Here is a 22795-nt window from a genome sequence, read left to right as displayed (position 1 = left end):
AAATGGAAAGGCGTCCAATTGAAGAAGCAACTTGGGAGGAGTCTTTGGAGTTTGCATCTCAGTTTCCCCATTCCAATCTTGGGGACAAGATTGATTCTGAGGAGGTAGGAATCGTTATGAAGCCAATGGAAGTGGGCTTAGAAGAAGGTGGCAAGCCCATTATCAAGCACGTTTACTTTAGAAGAATTAAGAAGGCACGTGAAGGGAATGGGGATAAAATGAGAGAGAGAGAATTAGTTAGCATTTTGTTTTTTGGTAGTTTGCTCTACCTATAGCTAGGGATAGTAGAGGAATATTGTATAAAGGCAACGAGATCATTTTTATTCATGTAACACCCCAAAACTTAGGTACATATTTTAATATATTTAATCTTAATACTAATCAAATGTTTAGTGGGCTTTAAATTAAAATATTAAAGAAATGGATGAGGCTCATCAATGAATTGAGAATATTTGTAAGAGCATATATATAATTAAAACTGATGGAAAAAAAAAAAAAGAGACCGAACCCTCATCAAAACTATAGCGCCTTTTTCCTTTATCACAGAGAAAGTAGGGTTTAGGGAGGAAATTTACGCATCTCCTATTCTCATCTAATTTCTTGATGTTTTAAGGTAAGTAAAATTACTCTTTTGATTTGTTATGTTATTTTCGAAACTTGATGTGTATGTAGGCAAGTGTTTTAGAGAGGATAGCAAGTAAATTTGGGAATCTTAAGATTTGGTGATTATGAAATATACTATATTAATGTTGGTTTGATGATCCTAAGCATTGAGTTGCTACTCATTAATTACAATAATTAATTTCATGAAATTTCAGATTGTTGATGGGAGGAGTTCCGATGTAATTTGGCAACTAATATGATTTTTAAGTAGAAAGGTTATTTAAATCATGGTTAAAACTTAGCTAATGACATGCACAATTGCCGATTCAGTTAAATTTTAACATGAATATTTAGTGCTAATTCAATTTCAGTAAGTGGTCTTGTTTAGAATTCGACTAAAAATGTATATAATGAAATTGCCCAGATTCAAACTTTGTCATTTATTTTCTTTTACTAGCAAGTAGCACGTACGTTGCACGTGATATCTGGATTATTATTGCTCAAGTTTTTTTTTTTTTGGTGTAGACTTTAACTTAAATCATATAATAAAAAACTATTTATAAAACATTATGATGTTGATATATAATCAGCTAATGAAAATAATAAATGTGTTGAGGATCGGGTTGAGTTTAGAAGGGAGGGGGTTGAATAAACTCAATGGCCAACTTATTAAATTCTTTCGAATGATGTGCTAAAATCATGTAAGAGATTTTAACGATTCTTGTTCAAGTATAAAGACCAGCAGATCACAAGATAATGTGCGAAAAACGATCTGTTGGTTAGTGGGTGAAAAATGATAAAGCCGAAAAGTAGTAGATAGCACAAGGTTTGTTTCTGGAAGTTCGAAGATGAATCTTCTACGTCTCCCCTTCTTCTGTTTCCAGAAGGTATCACTAAAAGACTTTGGTTAATACAGCACAACAATTGTACACACCCATTTCAATAGGACTTGCCCTTCGCCTATTGAAACTCTTAGCTTTACAACTCAACTTCTTGAATGATCTTAAATTCTGGAAAAGACTCTTTTCTAGTTACAAATTCTTCTATTAATGAAATAATGAAGTGAATAGCTTGAGAAGATATAACGAAAATAGCTAGCACAATATGATCTCAATGATCAAGAGTATGCAATGAAGCGTGTGCTGCTTTTTCAGTGTTGAGCTTTTGGGATGACTGAAAGTTCTAGCGATGCTCAAATGATATTCTTTGATTTAGATTCGTTCCCCCTTTTTTTCTCTCTTGAAAAGTGCTTCGTCTCCATATATATAGACTTTATCCAACGTTAAAATCTGAAAGACTCTTTTGACTTTTCAGTGGTTCAACTTTATTGCCGAAAATGGACCCTGCAGAATACATTAAAAGTAATCAGTCGCAGTTCATACCAAAAATGGTATACCGTCTTAAATGTTCTTGTATAGCATTTAATGACATTTAATGAAGCAATAAATGCTGGTATCACGTTAATAGATCAACGGTAATATTTAGATACTTTGAGATACGCAAGATTCTGTTAGTGTATATTTCGAATTTTGTATCCTTCTAGTTCTGGTTTTAGCTAAGAAATTATTTAAGCAGGTTTTAGCACGATACAAGTACTTCTGGTTTACAACATCTACTGGTTCTACTGGTTTTGTACTAATCCAACATCTACTGGTTCTACTGGTATTGTACTTAATCCAACATCTACTGGTTTTTCCATAGCATCTCCACAATAAATTTAATTCTAACAATTTCCCCCTTTGTGGTGATGCCAAAACCTAGATGTTCTGTGTTAGTAAAATAGAGATAAGAACGGATTAGATAATCAAAACAATTTATATCCAGAGAAAATCACATAAAGCATAAATATAAAAGAGACACAAAGAAAAATTAGTTTGTTCCAATATCCCTGAAGATGGCTTCATCTGGATTTTGATCCCTTCCAGTTGGTCTGCTGCTACTTGCTCCAGTTCTATCTCCAGTTCTATCTTCTTCCCCCTTTTTGGCATCATCGGCAATGACCCTAGCAATTAAGTAATCCATTTGCTCAGATAAGTTGTGAATGCCATTAGTCAACATCTCCAGATATGGAGCCTGATTAGAAACTCGATCATTTAGAGCGGTGAGAGATTGAGATTGAGAATCGATCTTGGCATCCATTAGGTCCATGGTGGTGGAGATTGAGCGAAAAAGGCCATCATGCTCGGTGAGCCGGGTAAGTATGTCAGATTGAGCAATCATGAGCTGACTGGAACTTCTGGATATAGCTTGTCGAAAAATAATGGTTTCACCATTCATTTTATGCACAGATTCCGCCGTTTTATGTATTTCCTTGGACATACGGTCTCGGAAAAACTGAGCACCACTGATTTCTATGGCATTCTCACGAGATATCCGCTTGACTATATCAGAAAGATTCTGTAGCTCCTTTTGTAGATTATCAATCTGAAACTCTAAATCAAATGGTTCCACAACTGGTGAAGGGGTTCTTGCAAGCAATCGTTGCTTAATGCCTTCCATTCTGGCGATGCGCTCAGGAGACTGCAGAGAAAGAATAATAAGAGCAGTAGATTGTGCAACTTCTGCTTGAGTGATAACAGCTGGTTCTGGTTCAGCAGAAGGTCCTTCTGAAGCAGTAGATTGATCTGTTGGCCTTTCTTCTGATTGCTGCAAATCAGCAGCAGATTTAGGTATGGCTTGTGGCTCAACAGTAGATGGTGAAGTATGCAACAAAGTTGCCATTTCAGCTTGATGAGCTTCTGAAAAATGCTCAAGCTCTGGAAGAGATGAAGAAGCAGTAGCCGTAACAGTAGCAGTTGCAGATTCTGGAATGGATTGGACTGGAGGATGATCAGCAGAGGTAGAAGTAACGGGCATTGTGTCATCCTGTGCTGCTTGAGTCTGCACAATCGATTCGATCACCTCATCAACCGATGCCAGATCATGAACAGAAATCAGAGAGGATGATTGAGTAGGAACTTCTTGAGGTGCAGGAGTACTAGAGACCTTGACTTCAGAAGAAGCTTTGGCCGGTTCCTCAACTGACTGAGTCTTCAAAATGGTGGGGACAGTGGTGACACTGAATTTTGGAGGCTGAGAAAAAATCTTTTCCTTAGTAACAATTTGCTCAGATAGAATTTTCAGCTGCTCCGACAAAATTTGAATGACATTCTGATCATGAAAAGCAGTAGGACCAGTAGAGTCAAAATTTGACTTCAACGTTGTTAGAATAGTGTCTATCTTCTGCTGTTTGATTTTATCCAGAATGTAGCTTCTGCGATTGATGGCTTCTATCACATTTTGTGTGTTGGTAGTAGCAAAAACATTTTTCTCATTTTTCACAGTTTGAGTATAAACACCAGTAGTTTTCAAAAAAGTGATTGGATGGTAGACTCTTACCTTGAGCCAATCGTCAAAGAATTTCATGTCTTCTCTGGTTGAATTATCAATTTCTTCCAGATGAAGATCAATTGCTGTTTGAATGGTTGATGTTGCCATCGGTGACTGAGATAACTCAGTAATCTTTTATTTCCCTTTTTAGAAGTAGCAGGGACTACTGGTTTAAAAGCAGAAGAACCAGTAGCAGATTCTCTAATGACCACACCAGAAGTTGGTCTGAAACTTGGAGCAGTTGAAGGCCCTGATTCAACAACTTTAGCTTTGGTGGATGGGACAACTGGTGGAAAAATTTGTCGAAGAGGAACATTCTCTAATTCAGCAAGAGCTGCTGTTTTCTTGATGCAGATGGTGGTGCGAGGCTTCTTCTTGGATGGGGTGGGAAGCAGTGAAGCTTGCTGAGTGTGTGCTGCTGATTCTCCAGATTCTGTTTTGTCAGAATCAGACAAGACCACAACTCTTTTTCGTTTAATTTTCTTCTGCCCCTCAATTTGAGATTCTCCAATCTCCTTCTTAATGGCCACAAACTTACCAACGGTTAGCTTTGGCCTTAAAGCAAGCACGCTATCAGCATCAGTCATTGTTACCGAAGAGCCATCCTCTTCTACTGTTCCAGGAAAACCAGCATCTTTCAACATTGTACTGATTTGTACAGCAAATCCAGTACTTTTCCTGAGAATCATATCCTTCATAATGCGAAACAGAAAACGTCCCCAATCCACTTTCTTTTCTGATGTGATGGCCACCATCACTTGAACCTTTTCTTTTGTTAGTTTGTCAAAGGTTCCAGCCTTAACTAACAAGGCTTTTGCTACTATATCAGCGAGTACCTGGTACTCAATTTTCAGTAGCTTTTTGAAGCAAGAGGGTGAAAGTTCTTCTCCAGTGGCTGAAAAATTTGTCAAGGCGATGGACATGTCTTCCTTTGAAATGTCCGAGAGCTCGGAAAGGCCAGAAATCGGTAGGAAGAAAGTGGAACCCAGAAGTGCATCATCAATAGAGATCGATGCATCTCTCTGTGTATATGTAATCTTGCATTCCACAACTTCTGCTTTGGCATAGAAATCCAGAAGAACATACTTGTAGATAACAGCATGCGATTCCAAGAATATTCGAAGCCCAGACTTTTCCAATGATTTGAACATCTTGACAAGATTCTCATCCTTAATAGTGAGAACAGAAGCAAAATTCACCTGATAAGCATTCAACGTATATGCTGCGGCCATTTCTAAATTTGAAAGAGAATAGAAGTATGTTAGCAGTAGATGCGAAAAAGCAGTAGAGACAAGGAAATAATCTGAGTTCGTAAAGCGTAATAAAAAAAATGAACGGTTAAAGCAAAATATACAGCCGTCAGTGAACATAGGGACACGTGTTGATGTGTTAGAAGAGAGAGAGGAAAAAGTATCAGTTACTCTACTCATTTTAAAATATTTTAAAAATTGGCGGGCTGTCCGAGGCGGTTGCTAAATAAACAGAAGCCGATTTGTCATTTTATGATAATATCTACTGGAAGTGGATAAGATGCTGAAACAAATGCAGCACTTCAACAACTTCTGGTAGGTATACTGTTTTATCGAAAGGACAAATCAGTTTCTAATATAAATGCCATAAAGATGTTCCCCCTCAATTAATGCAGTAGTAATGGATATTAAATACTAAACGACTCTTGGCAATCTTTCAATTTAAATCGTTGAATTTGAACAGACTCAAGGATCCTTATCTCCTTTGAATATCACTATAAATACCTGCAAGGGTTAAACAAGGTTAAGTAAACATAAAAATCAAATGAAAGAAGAGGTAGCAACTGATTCGGAAGCAGAAGCAAGAATGTTCAGAAGACAGCTTGCTTCGATTTCTAAGAAGATGTTGGAAAAAGTCGTTCTGCACATAATGATCCTTGGATCATACTCCTGGAGTTGTAATATTAACAATCAAAAAGATTGTTTGCATTCATTGAGATTGATATGTAGCATCGATCCCTTCCAGAAGCATGCTAATGCAATAAGAGATTGCTGGTGGATCGATAATGTTAATATCATCTATAATGCCCTGTAAAGTATCTGATTATACATTAGTGCTGACAAGACCCAAGCTTGCTAGATTCTTTGCAAGACCTAAGCTTGCTGGATTCTTTTGAAAAAGACTCTCCTTCTTCTGCTGAAGTACTTTGCAAAAATACTACAAGATGCTGATATTACTGAAGACATAAGCTTGATTAGTCTAGAATTTCAGAAGACGTTTCGATTGTCTTGAGATTTCTGTAACTTTCGCTTTGTTTAATGTACTGGAAAATTTCTAATAAAATTTCAGTTGAAGTACTTGATGTTCCTTTATTCCTTTCTGCAAACAACTCAGTGTTAGAAGAATAAAATGAATAAATGATTAAGTTCAGAAGGAAGTAAGTCGTCTTATGATAGCTTCTACTGGAAACTGAAGAAAGCCTTGTTTTGTTAATGAGACAAAATACCTTCTGCATCTGACACAAAATCACAGAAGATCAGAATAAAGTTCTACCTAAATTAGTGCAATTATTAAATGAAAATACTTGGTAACTGAACCGATGATAGCTTGATATGGGATGTTTCATATATATATCTACTGTAGTCAAGACTTTCTCGAGCTTTGGTGCCTGATTTTCATCTATAAATATGAACATGGGGTAAACCAGATAATCATTATTTAAGAGAAATGGCAAGAGATAATAGTCCTGATTTGGTCCTGCATTAACTTAGCAAACTTTGCACATAATTTGGGGTTAGTTGACCCAAATATGATATCATCAACATAAATCTGAACTAACAATATGTGTTTGTTTTTGGCTAAGGTAAACAAAGTCTTATCTACAGTACCAACGGTGAAACCATGATTAATGAGAAATTGTGAAAGTGTGTCGTACCAAGCCCTAGGTGCTTGTTTCAGACCATACAATGCTTTATATAATTTAAAAACATGATTTGGTAACAAATGATTAGAAAAACCTGGAGGCTGTTCAACATAGACTTTCTCTTGTAGTAGACCATTAAGAAACGCACTCTTTACATCCATTTGATATACTTTGAAGTTTTTGAAAGCAGCAAAGGCTAAGAATATTCTGATAGCTTCGAGCCTAGCTACTGGTGCAAAGGTTTCATCATAGTCTATTCCTTCTTCTTGTCTGAATCCTTGTGCAACCAGTCTTGCTTTGTTTCTTACAACTGTTCCTTCCTCATTTAGTTTGTTTCTGAATACCCATCGAGTTCCAATGACAGGTTGGTGAGAAGGTCTAGGTACTAGAAACCAAACTTTATTCCTCTCAAATTGATTCAGCTCTTCTTGCATAGCTTCTATCCAACTGGGATCCAGAAGATCTTCTTCAATCTTCTTTGGTTCATCTTGAGAAATAAAAGCAGCATGCATGTATTCATTTATCATCTGTCTTCTAGTCCTTAGTGGAGCTGCTGGATTTCCAATTACCAAAGGTGGAGGATGAGATTTTCTCCAAATAAAAGGATTTAGATTGTCTTCATATAAGGCAGTAGATTGTTTTGGAGTATCGACTGCTGGTTCTGGAATGTCAGCTGCTGGTTCTGGAGTATCAGCTGCTGGTTCTGGAATGTGAATGTCTGGTTCTGGATTTTGAATATCCTTTACACTTGCTTCTGCATCATCTTCACTGTTTAATTCCAGATAAATCCTGTCTAATCTTTTACTTAAATTAGATATGTTAGTAATCTCGGGAACAATGCTGTCTTCATCAAAGACAACATGAATAGATTTTTCAACATTAAGAGTTTTATTATTGAAAATTCTAAAAGCCTTACTAACTGCTGAATATCCAAGAAATAAACCAGTGTCAGATTTTGAATCAAAAGCAGCTAAATGATTTTTGCCATTATTGTGCACAAAGCATCTACAACCGAAAACATGTAAGTAAGATACGTTCGGTTTACTTCCTTTCCATATTTCATACGGAGTTTGATTGTTTCTCTTGTTGATCATCGTTCTGTTTTGTGTGTAGCAAGCTGTATTAATAGCTTCTGCCCAGAAGCGCTGAGAGATGTCTGCATCTGCTAGCATTGTTCTAGCAGCTTCTTTAAGTGTTTTATTTCTCCTCTCAGCTACTCCATTTTGTTGAGGCGTCCTGGCAGCTGAATATTCATGATGAATGCCCTGTTCATCTAGATATATCTCAAGAATCTTGTTAGTAAATTCAGTACCTCGATCACTTCTGATTCTAATGACAGAAACTGATTTTTCATTTTGAATCTTTTTCAGAAGTTTGATCAGGAGGTTACTGGTTTGATCTTTTCCAGCAAGAAAGATTACCCAAGTAAATCTAGAGAAATTATCAACAACAACAAGGGTGTATCTCATTCCCCCTAAGCTCATGATAGAAATTGGACCAAATAAGTCCATATGCAATAATTCTAAACATCTTGAGGATGATTTGCTGCCTTTATTTTTTAAACTAGATCTTACTTGCTTACCAAGTTGACATGCAGAACATACATGATTCTTAACAAATTTTATGTCTGGCAATCCGTCGACTAAGTTCTGCTTTTTTGAGATTGTTGATAGACTTAAAATTTAGATGATTCAATCTTTTGTGCCACAACCAGTGTTTATTACTTAGAGATGCAACTAAACATGTAGGAGCAATTATATGATCTATGTTCCATGAGATTTTATAGGTGTTGCCTTTTCTTACTCCGGTTATAACAGTAGAATCATCAGCATTTTTAACTGTGCAAGTGTGCTTCTGGAATGGTACTGAAAATCCATTATCACATAATTGACTAATACTGATCAAGTTATAACAAAGATTTTCAACTAAGAGCACATCCTTAATAGTGATGCTACCATGGATAATCTTACCCTTACCCACGGTTCTACCTTTTGAGTTGTCCCCAAAGGTTATTTCTGGACCAACACAACTCACTATTTCTGATAGTAGACTTTTCTGTCCAGTCATATGTCTGGAACATCCACTGTCCAAATACCATGTTGAGCTACTGATCTTGGTTTTCTTTACCTGTACCTGCAAACACAAATTTTATTATCTGGTACCCAATCTATTTGGGTCCAAGCCTTATTAGTCCCTTTGGAACCCACATTTGTACAATTCTTGTACTTCGGGTATACATGGAGGTGTGTGCAACAAATGATCTGTTATTTCTCACATTATGCATCTTAAAAAGTTGTTCTTCCCTTCTGTTTCTATTGTCTGTCATGTATCTCTTTTGAACAGGTCTAGAATTGTAGTACTGGTAGCTGTTAACCTTCATAGAAAATTGTCTTCCTGAATTGAATCCTCTACTGGATCCAGAACTCTGGTCAACTCTTTCCTTGGGTTTAACATAACCCAGACCATAATGCATCCTGTTGTTCATCTGATTTACATTTCTCTCAATTGAAGCAGTAGGTACTTCTGGTTTCTGTACCACACTGGATTTCATAAAGTGAATTACTTCCCTTTGCACATATCCAGTTTTGGCTTAGTATTTGTTTCAGAAGTTCCTTCATTATTACAAAATCCGAGACCACTCCTGTCTCCAGATTGTTTTTGTAACTCTTGCATCTTTTCGAGTGAAATAGAGGACTTGTTCCAAGCATTCACCAGTAGCGATAGCTTCTGATTTTTCGAAAGCATCGTCTTGTAATCTGCTATTACTCTTTCATTCTCAGTTTTTAATTTACTCATCTCAACTTGTAGATCATTACAGCTGTTTACTTGCAAGCAAGTTAACTTACTGTTCTGATCTCTTAAGTTCTGATTTTCAATTTTAACTTGCTCGAATGATTGAGAAAGTCTAGAATACTCTTCTACCATGTCGTGTAATGCTTTGACTAAATCATTACGTGTAAATTCATCAGAGTCAAAGTCAAACACCTCTCCGGATGTCGAGGTTGACTCAGTATTTGCCATCAGACATTTGATCTCATCTTCATCACTTTCACTCGAATGGCTTTCAGAACCAGAAGATTCAGAACTTGAGTCTGCCCATTTGGACTTACTTTCTTCTGCAACCATTGCCTTCCTGTCTCTTCTGGTCTTTTTATCATTGCGTTTGACACCCTTCTTCCTCTGGTCATCCTTCTTTGGTTTTGGACAATCAGCAATGAAGTGTCCAACTTTTCCACAGTTAAAACATGCCATATCACTAGGTGATGATTCCTTTTGAAATTGCAGTTGGGACTTTGAAATGTTCAATGATTCTTTCTCATGAATCTGGAAAACTTCTTAACAAATAATGACATTGCGTCATTGCTTATCTGTTCAGCACTTCTCTCAGAAGTGTTCTCTAAAGCAGTAGCAGAAGATGAGCTTGGAGCAACTGTAGTAGTAGAATTAACAGTAGCTGCGAGATCTTTGGTTGGTGGATTTGCTAAGGGCTCTTCTCCACTTCGAACTTCAAGTTCAAACTCATATGCCTTTAAATCCAAGAACAAGTCGTGTAGTTCTAACTTGTTGAGATCCTTGGAAGCTCTCATTGACATTGTTTTGACGTCCCATTCTCTGGGTAGGCCTCTCATTACCTTTAATGCAATTTCTCTATTGCCAAAGTCTTTCCCAAGAGCTGAGAGTTCATTGACGAGGCTGCTGAATCGTTCATCAAATTCATTCATAGTTTCTCCAGCCCTCATCTTCATATTCTCAAACTTCTGCATGGCTACAGACAGTTTGTTTTCCTTTGTTTCTTCGTTTCCTTCACAGATCTGAATTAATTTTTCCCAGATTTCCTTGGCAGTATGGCACATCTTGATTTTGCTGAAGGTATTTTTGTCGAGTGTCTTGTATAAAATGTCCTTCGCAACGTTGTCAAGATTGGCTTTCTTCTTGTCCTCACTTGTCCATTCATATCTTGGTTTTTCAAGCATCTGAGGTGCACCTTCGGTGATAGCAATAGCTGGATTTGGCTTTAAGATCTTTAATGGACCATCAGTGATGACATACCACATGTCATCATCTTGAGCCGCAAGATGAGCGTGCATTTTGATTTTTCAATCATCGAAATCTTCTTTTGAGAACATTGGAACTTTGCTGAAATGAGCCATGTCTATTAAATATTTTTCAGAACAAGAATAACTCTGTTCTGATACCACTTGTTGAGGATCGGGTTGAGTTTAGAAGGGGGGGTTGAATAAACTCAATGGCCAACTTATTAAATTCTTTCGAATGATGTGCTAAAATCCTGTTAGAGATTTTAACGATTCTTGTTCAAGTATAAAGACCAGCAGATCACAAGATAATGTGCGAAAAACAATCTGTTGGTTAGTGGGTGAAAAATGATAAAGCCGAAAAGCAGTAGATAGTACAAGGTTTGTTTCTGAAAGTTCGAAGATGAATCTTCTACATCTCTCCTTCTTCTGTTTCCAGAAGGTATCACTAAAAGACTTTGGTTAATACAGCACAACAATTGTATACACCCACTTCAATAGGACTTGCCCTTCGCCTATTGAAACTCTTAGCTTTACAACTCAACTTCTTGAATGATCTTAAATTCTGGAAAAGACTCTTTTCCAGTTACAAATTCTTCTATCAATGAAATAATGAAGTGAATAGCTTGAGAAGATATAACGAAAATAGCTAGCACAATATGATCTCAATGATCAAGAGTATGCAATGAAGCGTGTGCTGCTTTTTCAGTGTTGAGCTTTTGGGATGACTGAAAGTTCTAGCGATGCTCAAATGATATTCTTTGATTTAGATTCGTTCCCCCTTTTTTTCTCTCTTGAAAAGTGCTTCGTCTCCATATATATAGACTTTATCCAACGTTAAAATCTGAACTAATCTTTTGACTTTTCAGTGGTTCAGCTTTATTGCCGAAAATGGACCCTGCAGAATACATTAAAAGTAATCAGTCGCAGTTCATACCAAAAATGGTATACCGTCTTAAATGTTCTTGTATAGCATTTAATGGCATTTAATGAAGCAATAAATGCTGGTATCACGTTAATAGATCAACGATAATATTTAGAGACTTTGAGGTACGCAAGATTCTGTTAGTGTATATTTCGAATTTTGTATCCTTCTAGTTCTGGTTTTCACTAAGAAATTATTTAAGCAGGTTTTAGCGCGATACAAGTACTTCTGGTTTACAACATCTACTGGTTCTACTGGTTTTGTACTAATCCAACATCTACTGCTTCTACTGGTTTTGTACTTAATCAAACATCTACTTGTTTTTCCTTAGCATCTCCACAATAAATTTAATTCTAACAAAATGTTTCAAATATGTAAAAACAAATATTTATTAATAGGAGATATTAATTTTGGACATAAATAAAAAAATAAAAAAGCACAGTGCAATAAGTTATGATGGATTCAAAGTTTTTCTTGCTTGATCTTCACAGATGACACATTTTGTGTATCATTTTTTGTTTTTACTTGTCTCTTTCTCTTGTGAAAGAAAAAATCTTGTGATCGTATTAATCAGGATTTGGGTACTTCCTTTGGCATCATCATCTAATTTCTTTTTGTTTTATTGGCTTCGTGAATTGGACGTAGGAGTCCTTTGGATTTTTTTTCTCTTTATAAAAGTATCAATTTTTTAATCATCCTCAAATTGAATTTGAGAATTTGCATTTGTCGTCTTCGAATTTACCTGAGTGAGAAAAAGTCAACGTTAATTAAATTCCTTCAACACTTAGAAGCCTCGTACTTTCAGCGTCATAATTCCTCCACTGACTAAAAAAATATATGTTTTATACATTGAAATGTTGTTATCTCCGTCAGTAGACTAATCTAATGTTTTAGATGTTTCATAGTATTGACTAAAATAAATATTAAGGCAATACAAATTTATAGAATTTTGTATTAGTGTTACATATATAAAGATGAAAATTTGTTTTAGCTGGTGGTGAAAGGAATCGAAATGCAATTTGGAACTCGAGGTAGGCTTGTGTAACTGTCTATCACTTGATGTTGAAGTTTTCTAGGAATTGCATATAATATGATTTGTGTTGAGGCAGAGAAGAAGAAAGTTTGAAAAAAATAAAGAGAGAATATTAGTTCCAGCTTAATTGAGTTGAATTCAAGTTTTGGTTTAAAAAATTTGATTAAATATTATTTTCTTTTCAATTCAATTCATTTTATTTAAATTAAAAGTAATAATGTTGATTTTAATTTTTTTTTTCATTTGCCAATATATTTAATTTTGAATTCATTTTTACGACTCTTCAGTCAAAGCATTGAGATACTTTATCATGGGTTCTTCATACATATAATTCTTTGAAGTTTTTTTTTAAATCTAATTACATTAATTTTTTAATAATTCGTTGAATGTATTCAAATAATAGTAAAATAACTCAATAAATAACGTAGTTGGTTTAATTTATAATTTAAATGAATGTCCAAGAAAATTATTAAAATGAGAAAAATAATTGATACTAATATTAAATAAATTTAATAGTATTTTTTTTAAAAAAATGACTTATTTGCTACATACAAACTAAAATACAAATATAACTCAACTTTATTTATCACACTCGCTTACAATTGGAAAACTTTTTTATCATCCATATATATATAATGAAATAATTTTTTTTTATAAAAATTAAATAGAATGAAAAATGACATAATTGAATATGCTAATGAAATAAAAACAAGGAAAGAAAGTAAAAAAAAACATAACTATAATCATAAAATATGGTTAATTAGTATTAATTATTAATTAATAGATATGTTTTATCTATATCTATCTGCCTACAAAAATGTAGATCATTGGCCATGTTTTTCCAATTGTCAAAAGATAAAAATGACCTCTTTATCAATACAAATCCAAAAATTCAGTATGGATATATCTATATAAATTTATAATTGTTGTAAGAGTAAAAATGAAATATCAAAATTTTATATTTATTTCATTTAATATACAATTAATTAGTAGTCTAATTATTCCACATAATATATAATTAATAGTCTAACAAATGCTAAAGAATTATCACTACAATATACATTGATTATAGTAATTTATATCACTTCAAGAATAAAATATAACTCCTATATTAATTTTATTAAATAATCCATCTCTATACTACCTTTAAATATTTTATCCTTTTAATTTTCTTTCTACATGTTATTTTATGATTTTAAAGCAATTTTGTAATTATATTTTTAATGCAGTTTCTAATTAAGTAATAAATTGTAGTATCACAAGAAGATATAAGAAAAGTAATAATTATATATACAATAGTAGCAAACATAATAAATATATAATAATCTAATAATATGAATTTAATAATAACATATTTTATGATTGTTTAACTAAAAAGTGAAAGTAAAGAGTTTAATAAATTATTTAGGAGAATTTATGTCCTATTATTTATATCTTTACATTTAATAAATAGTTTTATATAGAATAGTGTAGAATAAAGGGTCAAGTTGATAAATCGCAAATAAAAAAATTTGCCCCGTTATTTACACTTTTATGTAGCTAATGATTATTAAATAATAAATAAGTAATAATAAAAATAATACTAATAATTCATCCTTATTTTTAGATCTCCTCTTCATTTTTAGACAAAGATATAGAAGGGTAATTTTATCAATGTACAATTGAAAAACAATATCTTCTATCCACACTTAGAATATTGTAGAATAAATGGTCAAGTTGATAAATCGCAAATAAAAAAAGTTGCTCCGTTATTTACACTTTTATATAACTAATGATTATTAAATAATAAATAAGTAATAATAAAATAATAAACATAATACTAATAATTCATCCTTATTTTTAGATCTCATCTTCATTTTTAGACATTAAATAATAAATATGTAATAATAAAATAAAAAAAATAATACTAATAATTACTCCTTATTTTTAGGGGGTATTTTGTTTTTTTAACCTCGGTCAACTATTTAATAAAGAAAATGACATAGTTTTCTCTATTTTTAGATCTCATCTTCATTTTCTTAAATAAATAGTTGACCGAGGTTATTTTGCAAATTTTCTCTATTTTTAGATCTCATCTTCATTTTTAAACATTGATATAGAAGGGTAATTTTGTCAATGTACAATTGAAAAATAATCTCCTCTATCCACATTTTTATTTATAGGTATATAGATTATTTTTAGATCTCCTCTTCGTTTTTAGACAAAGATATAGAAAGGTAATTTTGTCAATGTACAATTGAAAAACAATATCCTCTATCAATACTTAGAATAGAGTAGAATAAATGGTCAAGTTGATAAATCACAAATAAAAAAAGTTTCTCCGTTATTTACACTTTTATATAACTAATGATTATTAAATAATAAATAAGTAATAATAAAATAATAAACATAATACTAATAATTCCTCCTTATTTTTAGATCTCATCTTCATTTTTAGACATTGATCTAGAAGGGTAATTTTGTCAATGTACAATTGTAAAACAATCTCCTCTATCCACAATTTTATAGGTATATATATAGATTTATATAACTAATGATTATTAAATAATAAGTAAGTAATAATAAAATAATAAAAATAATAATAATAATTTCTCCTTATTTTTAGATCTCATCTTCATTTTTAGACATTGATATAGAAGGGTAATTTTGTCAATGTAGAATTAGAAAACAATCTCCTCTATCCACACTTTTATAGGTATAATCTCCTCTATCCACATTTTAATTTATAGGTATATAGATTATTTTTAGATCTCCTCTTCGTTTTTAGACAAAGATATAGAAATGTAATTTTGTCAATGTACAATTGAAAAACAATATCCTCTATTAACACTTAGAATAGTGTAGAATAAAGGGTCAAGTTGATAAATCGCAAATAAAAAAAGTTTCTCCGTTATTTACACTTTTATATAACTAATGATTATTAAATAATAAATAAGTAATTATAAAATAATAAACATAATTCTCATAATTCCTCTTTATTTTTAAATCTCATCTTCATTTTTAGACATTGATATAGAAGGGTAATTTTGTCAATGTACAATTGGAAAACAATCTCCTCTATCCACAATTTTATAGGTATATATATAGATTTATATAACTAATGATTGTTAAATAATAAATAAGTAATAATAAAATAATATTAACAATTCCTCCTTATTTTTAGATCTCATCTTTATTTTTAGACATTGATATAGAAGGGTAATTTTGTCGATATACAATTAGAAAGCAATCTCCTCTATCCACACTTTTATAGGTATATAGACTAATGATTATTAAATAATAAATAAGTAATGATAAAATAATAAACATAATTCTCATAATTCCTCTTTATTTTTAAATCTCATCTTCATTTTTAGACATTGATATAGAAGGGTAATTTTGTCAATGTACAATTGGAAAACAATCTCCTCTATCCACAATTTTATAGGTATATATATAGATTTATATAACTAATGATTGTTAAATAATAAATAAGTAATAATAAAATAATATTAACAATTCCTCCTTATTTTTAGATCTCATCTTTATTTTTAGACATTGATATAGAAGGGTAATTTTGTCAATATACAATTAGAAAGCTATCTCCTCTATCCACACTTTTATAGGTATATAGATAAATCGATTTACGGTGTTTTGAGGTGAAAGGGTTTGGGTCCAAGTTAGGTATTAAACATTATCTTAAAACTTAATAATGGATTCTTAACATTATGAGGCTTGGCTATAATGCTCGGGCATCTGGCTTTCCAATATCTAAGATATCGTGTTATAAGGATTTAAACAGTAAGACATAGTTGTGTATGAACTTTATATATCGAATAATGACTTAAGACTACTTTCTAATTTAAATAACTTTGGTTTATAGATTTTGATATTGCTCAAGATTCCTGATTTTAGAATTCACAATTAAGGTAAGATTTCAGGTGCGTACACTCCTATTCTTACATTATTTCACAAAAACTCCATGATAATAAATTGGACGCATATTGTTGTTATTGGTGCTTTATTGTTACATTTTGGAATTCTGTATTTGGTTATGTTCTGGGGATATTCTGAATGATATGTATGTGATGTGAGCTACCTCTTGGTTCCTGCGGGTCGAAGTGTTGTATGTGAGTATGCATGTGAGCCAACTCTTGTTTCCCTATAGTTAAAGTGATGTATGACGGGGTACCATTGTGGATGTTGATCTGTTTTGTCTGTAATGGGAGGCACATGTTGGTTCCTGCGGGTCAAAGTGCTACATGTGGGGAAGCATGTGAGCCACCTTTTGTTTTCTTATGATCAAAGTGCTGCATGATAGAAATTATTATCCGAGTTCTGTTATTTTGTTATTATCTGATTTTTTCATCCTATCTACATGTGTATTTATTATTTATTTTTGTGAACGATATTGTCGTTATCCTTGAGATCGAATTAGTGGCTGGATATAGGAGTGTACTGAATAATTTTTGTTTCAGGTGATAATCTGGATGAGGGAGACGAATATGCAGAATATATAGAAGAGATCATTGAGGATGAGGATGACAAGGAATATGTTTCGTAGAGTTTGGAGACTTGAATTCTTTTATTTGAGTTCTTTTAGGATTCGTGGATTATTTCCTTTCAAATATTATGACTAGTCCTTTGGAAGACTAATTTATTTACTCATCTGTCTGATTGAGAGATTGACTCACTGTTTTTTTTTAATAAATAAATTATATTTTCTATAAACTTTAGGCCTTGTGTTGATTATATGGGTGATCGGTACTTTAAATGAGGTCTGACCTCTACAAATATTGTGTGTGTTTGAGTATACGAAATCTGGGCCTTACAATTCAATATAATTGCAGTTCATTACAACACATTTCTTGAATTATTTATTGTTACCTTGATCAATATCTAAATTCATCTAAGGTCGTAACACAGACCAGATGTAATGACTGAAGTAAATATTACAATTTTTTGATTTAGTAATGTGAGATTACTAAATAATTAATGATTTTAAAGAATGAAATATGACATAGAAAACTCAAAGATATAGAAGTTTCATATTTTGAGTTTTGGAAAATTTGATCGTTTGACTGGTCCAAAGAGATATATCGGTGTTAAAATGTTAAATATTTTATATTATATTATTTTATTTTATTAATATAATATAATACAATATTTAAAAAAAGATAAATTTGAAACTTACGTGAAAGAAATCATTCATTGTTGCAACAGAGACAAACAGAGAGGTGAGAGAAGAGGGTTTTCGGATTTTCTTTTCGATCTTGTGATTTATTGGTTTATCCAATCGACCGACTTCAGTACTGGAATCGTTGACACAAGGTCTTCGATTTGAGGTATAAATTTTATATTTTTTGTGCTGTTTGAAATTCGTCGATTTCTGGAATAAATCCGATAAATTGTTAAATCATAAAAAAATTGAAGATTGTAGAATATTGTATGATTTTAGCGAAGAAGAAAATACTATAGTGGTGTTTTGAATTATTCTCAATTTATTATAATTAGGAATTTTAATCGTTTAATTGAGATTGACGAGTTGTTTGTCAGTTGTCATTAATTCTGATTATATATTTGTAGTCTAAGAAGTATAAGCTACATGTTGATATAAAGTTTGCGTAGTTTAACGGATATTGTAAAATAGCCTATTATTTGAAGTTAATTTATTGAGTGTATTTGGTATTAGTATTGATAACTAAATACACCAAAATATTAATTGTTGAACGATGAAGATGTATAATTGAGTTTTATATTTTTTTGAATTAATAGTTGTTGGGCTATTTGATGTTATATATTGAGGCTGTTATGATTATGTTGATACGGTGACAATGATATGATAATTATTATAAAATTATTTAGATACATCACAAGTCTCAGAATCAAAGAAGTAGTCAGATTTTATATATGTACTCAATTATCAAGTACGTGTTGACGTACGAGCATATGTTGTTATTGTTTAGTATTGATAAATACTATTGTGTTGAACGATGATAAATCACTGAAATTGGGTGATTTGATATTATATTGTTGTTGTTTATTATTTTTGATATTGTTGGCTATCATTGTTGGGAGATGTCTCGTTGATGTTGTTCGATCGACGATATTGCTGTCGCCGGAGTCGGGGTGCGACGTATCGTTGATGTTGTTGTTGCAATAGTATGGGAGTGATGTCGTTGATGGTTGATAGTCCAGAAACAGCAAAGGGGGTATTTCTATTATGATTTCAGTTATATTTTATGTTGTTAATATAACTGTTATATATTACGATGATGATTATTGTATATGCTCACCCTTTGAGGGTTGTTTCTGTTGGACAGGTTACAGGACTATGCCGTGAAACATGATAGAGGTGAAGGACTAAGTGTGTCTAGTCAAACAGTCATGTAGTTGATAGTAGATAGAGACAGTGTAGTTTATTGTCTTATTTGAGGAAAAACAAATAGAAATGTTAGTTCAAAAAAATGAGCTCGTTTCAAGACATTTTTTTCATAAACAATACCTTTTGAGGCTGTAATTTTTGTTTCAAGACATTTTTTTTCATAAACAATACCTTTTGAGGCTGTAATTTTTTTTTAAATTCAAACATAGTGGTATCATCAAAACTTATACAACAGTCTATAAAATGCTAACCTTGAAAAGAACTATTATTAGTCACCAAAAGCACACATTTTTCAAATTTTGATGAAGTGCAATGTTTTGTTCTCAGCTCTCTAAACTTGCACCATGTGTGGACTTGTGATATCTCTTCCTTCCACTCCTCGTATCTTGAGTTGTATGCAATAGTGACATCAAAGTTTTATGCATTAGAATTCCAAAAATCATATGCTACAGATAAAGATTGACGATAAGAATAAGCTGATGGATATGAGCAGCGAAGAGATTAGCGAAAAATATATATCAAGTTTTTAACCAACCTCCCATTATCTCATTGATCTCTCCCTCTTCGCCACTCATTAGGTACCCTTTGTGCAACTCATAGTTAATATCTGAATAGCTTCTCCACCACCAAGGGCATTTTGCAGCACATTTTATACCTAAAATCAAACAAAATTACAAAGATAGGTAAACAATATACACGATCAAGAATGGCTATCATTAATATAAAAAATAGTCTTGTATTTACTCTCAGTTGGACTATGTGCTGGGAGTGAATGAATGGAGCACTTTGGTTGAACAACGTAGATATCACTACTTTCATCTGACTGATCCGAGAAAGAAACTCCAGGGCTCATAGTAGTCCATGTTGGATATTTTAATCAAATTTAGAGTTTGAATGAAAGTTATGACTCATGAATATGAGAGTGTCTATTGGCTCTCTACATTCTTGAGTTGGTTGTGGCTCATTATTGTGGAGTGTCTTTTGACTTTTCACATTCTTGAGTTACTTGAAGACTTTTGGTTCTTCATATTCTTGAGTTAATGGGAAGATTAATTGAGTTATTAATCTTGCATGACTCTTGGTGTGCATTTTAGGGTTATAAATAGTGGGTTCATTTCTTCATTTCAAGTACATGAAAATCTTTTCTCTTTCAAGTATTCTCTTGCATTTCATATTGTTAGCTTTTCATTTGGCTTCCATTAAATCTCGGTGATAAAGTAAAGGTACGTTTTCAGTTCGCCGTAGTTTCCTGGGAAACAGACGTCCAAGACGATCCTCGAAGCACATACAGGAGGGGACGAATCTGTTTTAAGGACACTGTACTTCATACAGGCCTCGGTTTGGTTTACTTCATTTATAGCATTTATCTACTGTTTTTTTCACGATACTGATTTGCTGGTTTTATACATTAGTCATACTGTAAACAGTACGCTTGTTTCTGTTACTGCTTTATCTCTACGAGTACAATTTTATGCTACTGTTTTTAGCAAATTTTCTAACAAACTTAAAACAGATCTCTCATTACGTGGTTTGTTTCAGATATGGCTATTGAAACCAGCGTGCAAAGGGAAACTGGTTATGTTGTCCCTACTGTGGCTCAAATTGTCCCTCATGTTACCCCACGTGCTGCTGCGGTTGCTGTCCCAGTCAGTCACAGTGAAAAGCCTGAAAAGTTCACTGGTGTGGACTTCAAAAGGTGGCAGCAGAAGATGCTGTTCTACTTGACGATGCTGAACCTGGCCAGATTCCTGTCATGCTCCTAAACTCGAGGAGGGTGAGGGATATGTTGAATCTGTTAGTGCTATGGAGGCATGGAATCATTCTGATTTCTTATGCCGAAACTATGTACTGAACGGATTGGTCGATTCGCTCTACAACGTGTTTTGCGAAAAGAAAACGGCTAAAGAGATGTGGGAATCCCTTGACAGAAAGTACAAAACCGAGGATGCCGGGGCCAAGAAGTTTCTTGTTGGCCGCTTTCTGGACTTTAAAATGGTGGATTCAAAGTTGGTTATCAGCCAATTTCAAGAACTCCAAGTGATTCTTCAGGAGATTCACAGTGAGAAGATGACTTTGAGTGAATCATTCCAAGTGGCTGCTATTGTTGAAAAGCTACCACCAGTTTGGAAGGATTTCAAAAATTATTTGAAACACAAGTGCAAGGAGATGAATGTTGAAGAGCTCATTGTTCGACTTCGCATCGAGGAAGACAACAAGAGTTCAGAAAGACGATTGTTTTCTCCTGTTGCCGCTAAGGCAAATGTAGTCGAGCATGGTCAAAGCTCGAAAAAGAAACATTTCTTCTCCTCCAACAAAAGGTTGATCATGGGACCCAAGGGAGGCATTTCGAAGAAAAAGTTCTTCGGAAAATGCTACAACTGTGATGGTATGGGTCACAAGGTATCTGAGTGTAAGAAGTCAAAGAGAAACCGAGAGGTAAATGTGGTAGAGAAAATTTCTCAGGAGGTTTCTAATATGAATCTCTGTGCTGTAATATCAGAAGTCAATCTGGTGGGTTCTAACCCAAGGGAGTGGTGGATCGACACTGGTGCCACTCGCCATGTTTGATCCGAAAAGGAGATTTTTGCTACTCTTGAGGAATTCTATGAATGGGGAAAAGCTATTCATGGGAAATTCCGCCACTTCCGAGATCAAGGGTCAAGGGAAAGTTGTCCTAAAGATGACATCTGGAAAATAACTGACTTTGAACAATGTGCTATATGTGCCTGACATCCGCAAGAACTTGATGTCAGGGTCGCTTCTTAACAAGCATGATTTCCGCATTGTATTCGAGTCAGATAAGGTGGTTTTGTCGAAAAGTGGAATGTTTTTTGGTAAAGGTTATGTTTGTAATGGGTTATTCAAACTCAATGTTATGGCTGTTAAGCCCATGATGAATAAAGTTAATACTTTTGCTTACTTACTTGCGTCTTCTTGTTTATGGCATGATAGACTTGGACATGTTAATTACGATACAATTCGTAGACTAATTAACATGAAAAGCATTCATGCATTCCAAATTGATAAACAACACAAATGTGAAACTTGTGTTGAGGCAAAACTAACGAGATCATCTTTTCGAACTATTGAAAGAAATAGTGAACCACTTGATCTAATTCACAGTGATATATGTGATTTAAAAGGTGTAAAACTCGTGGTGGAAATAAATACTTCATTACTTTTGTTGACAATAGCACAAAATTTTGTTATGTGTATCTCCTCAAAAGTAAGGATGAAGCTATTGACAAATTTGTCCTATATAAGAGTGAAGTTGAAAACCAACTTAGCAAGAAAATTAAGGTGCTAAGAAGTGATTGTGGAGGTGAATATGAATCACCATTTGCTGAGTTTTGTGCTCAATACGGTATCAAACATGAAAAAAACTGCACCTCATTCTCCTCAGCAAAATGGCATTGTAGAGAGAAAGAATCGCACCTTGAAGGAAATGATGAATGCGTTGTTTTTAAGTTCTGGTTTACCACAGAACATGTGGGGGGAAGTTGTTCTAACTGCAAATTACCTTTTAAATAAGGTGCCCCAAAAGAAGCAAGATAAAAGTCCATACGAGTTATGG

At 33.3% G+C, this 22795-nt stretch overlaps 1 protein-coding gene across 1 annotated transcript; it reads left to right on the top strand.

The window, feature by feature from the left end:
• Nucleotides 1–21024: 21024 nt before the first annotated feature.
• LOC142537556 (uncharacterized) lies at nucleotides 21025–21789 on the top strand. Its single transcript, XM_075643064.1, has one exon. It carries the CDS (start codon nucleotides 21025–21027, stop codon nucleotides 21787–21789), a length of 765 nt encoding a protein of 254 aa, XP_075499179.1.
• The last annotated feature ends 1006 nt before the right edge of the window (nucleotides 21790–22795 follow it).

This window comes from Primulina tabacum, chromosome 2, assembly GCF_025594145.1.
Source record: "Primulina tabacum isolate GXHZ01 chromosome 2, ASM2559414v2, whole genome shotgun sequence".
Classification (NCBI taxonomy): domain Eukaryota; kingdom Viridiplantae; phylum Streptophyta; class Magnoliopsida; order Lamiales; family Gesneriaceae; genus Primulina; species Primulina tabacum.
The sequence above is the reverse complement of the archived record's forward strand: the minus strand, read 5'-3'. Positions and strand labels throughout refer to the sequence as shown.

Bases quoted from the DNA above. Each gene is read 5' to 3' on its own strand.
- LOC142537556 (XM_075643064.1), top strand. From the start codon at position 21,025: ATGGAGGCATGGAATCATTCTGATTTCTTATGCCGAAACTATGTACTG.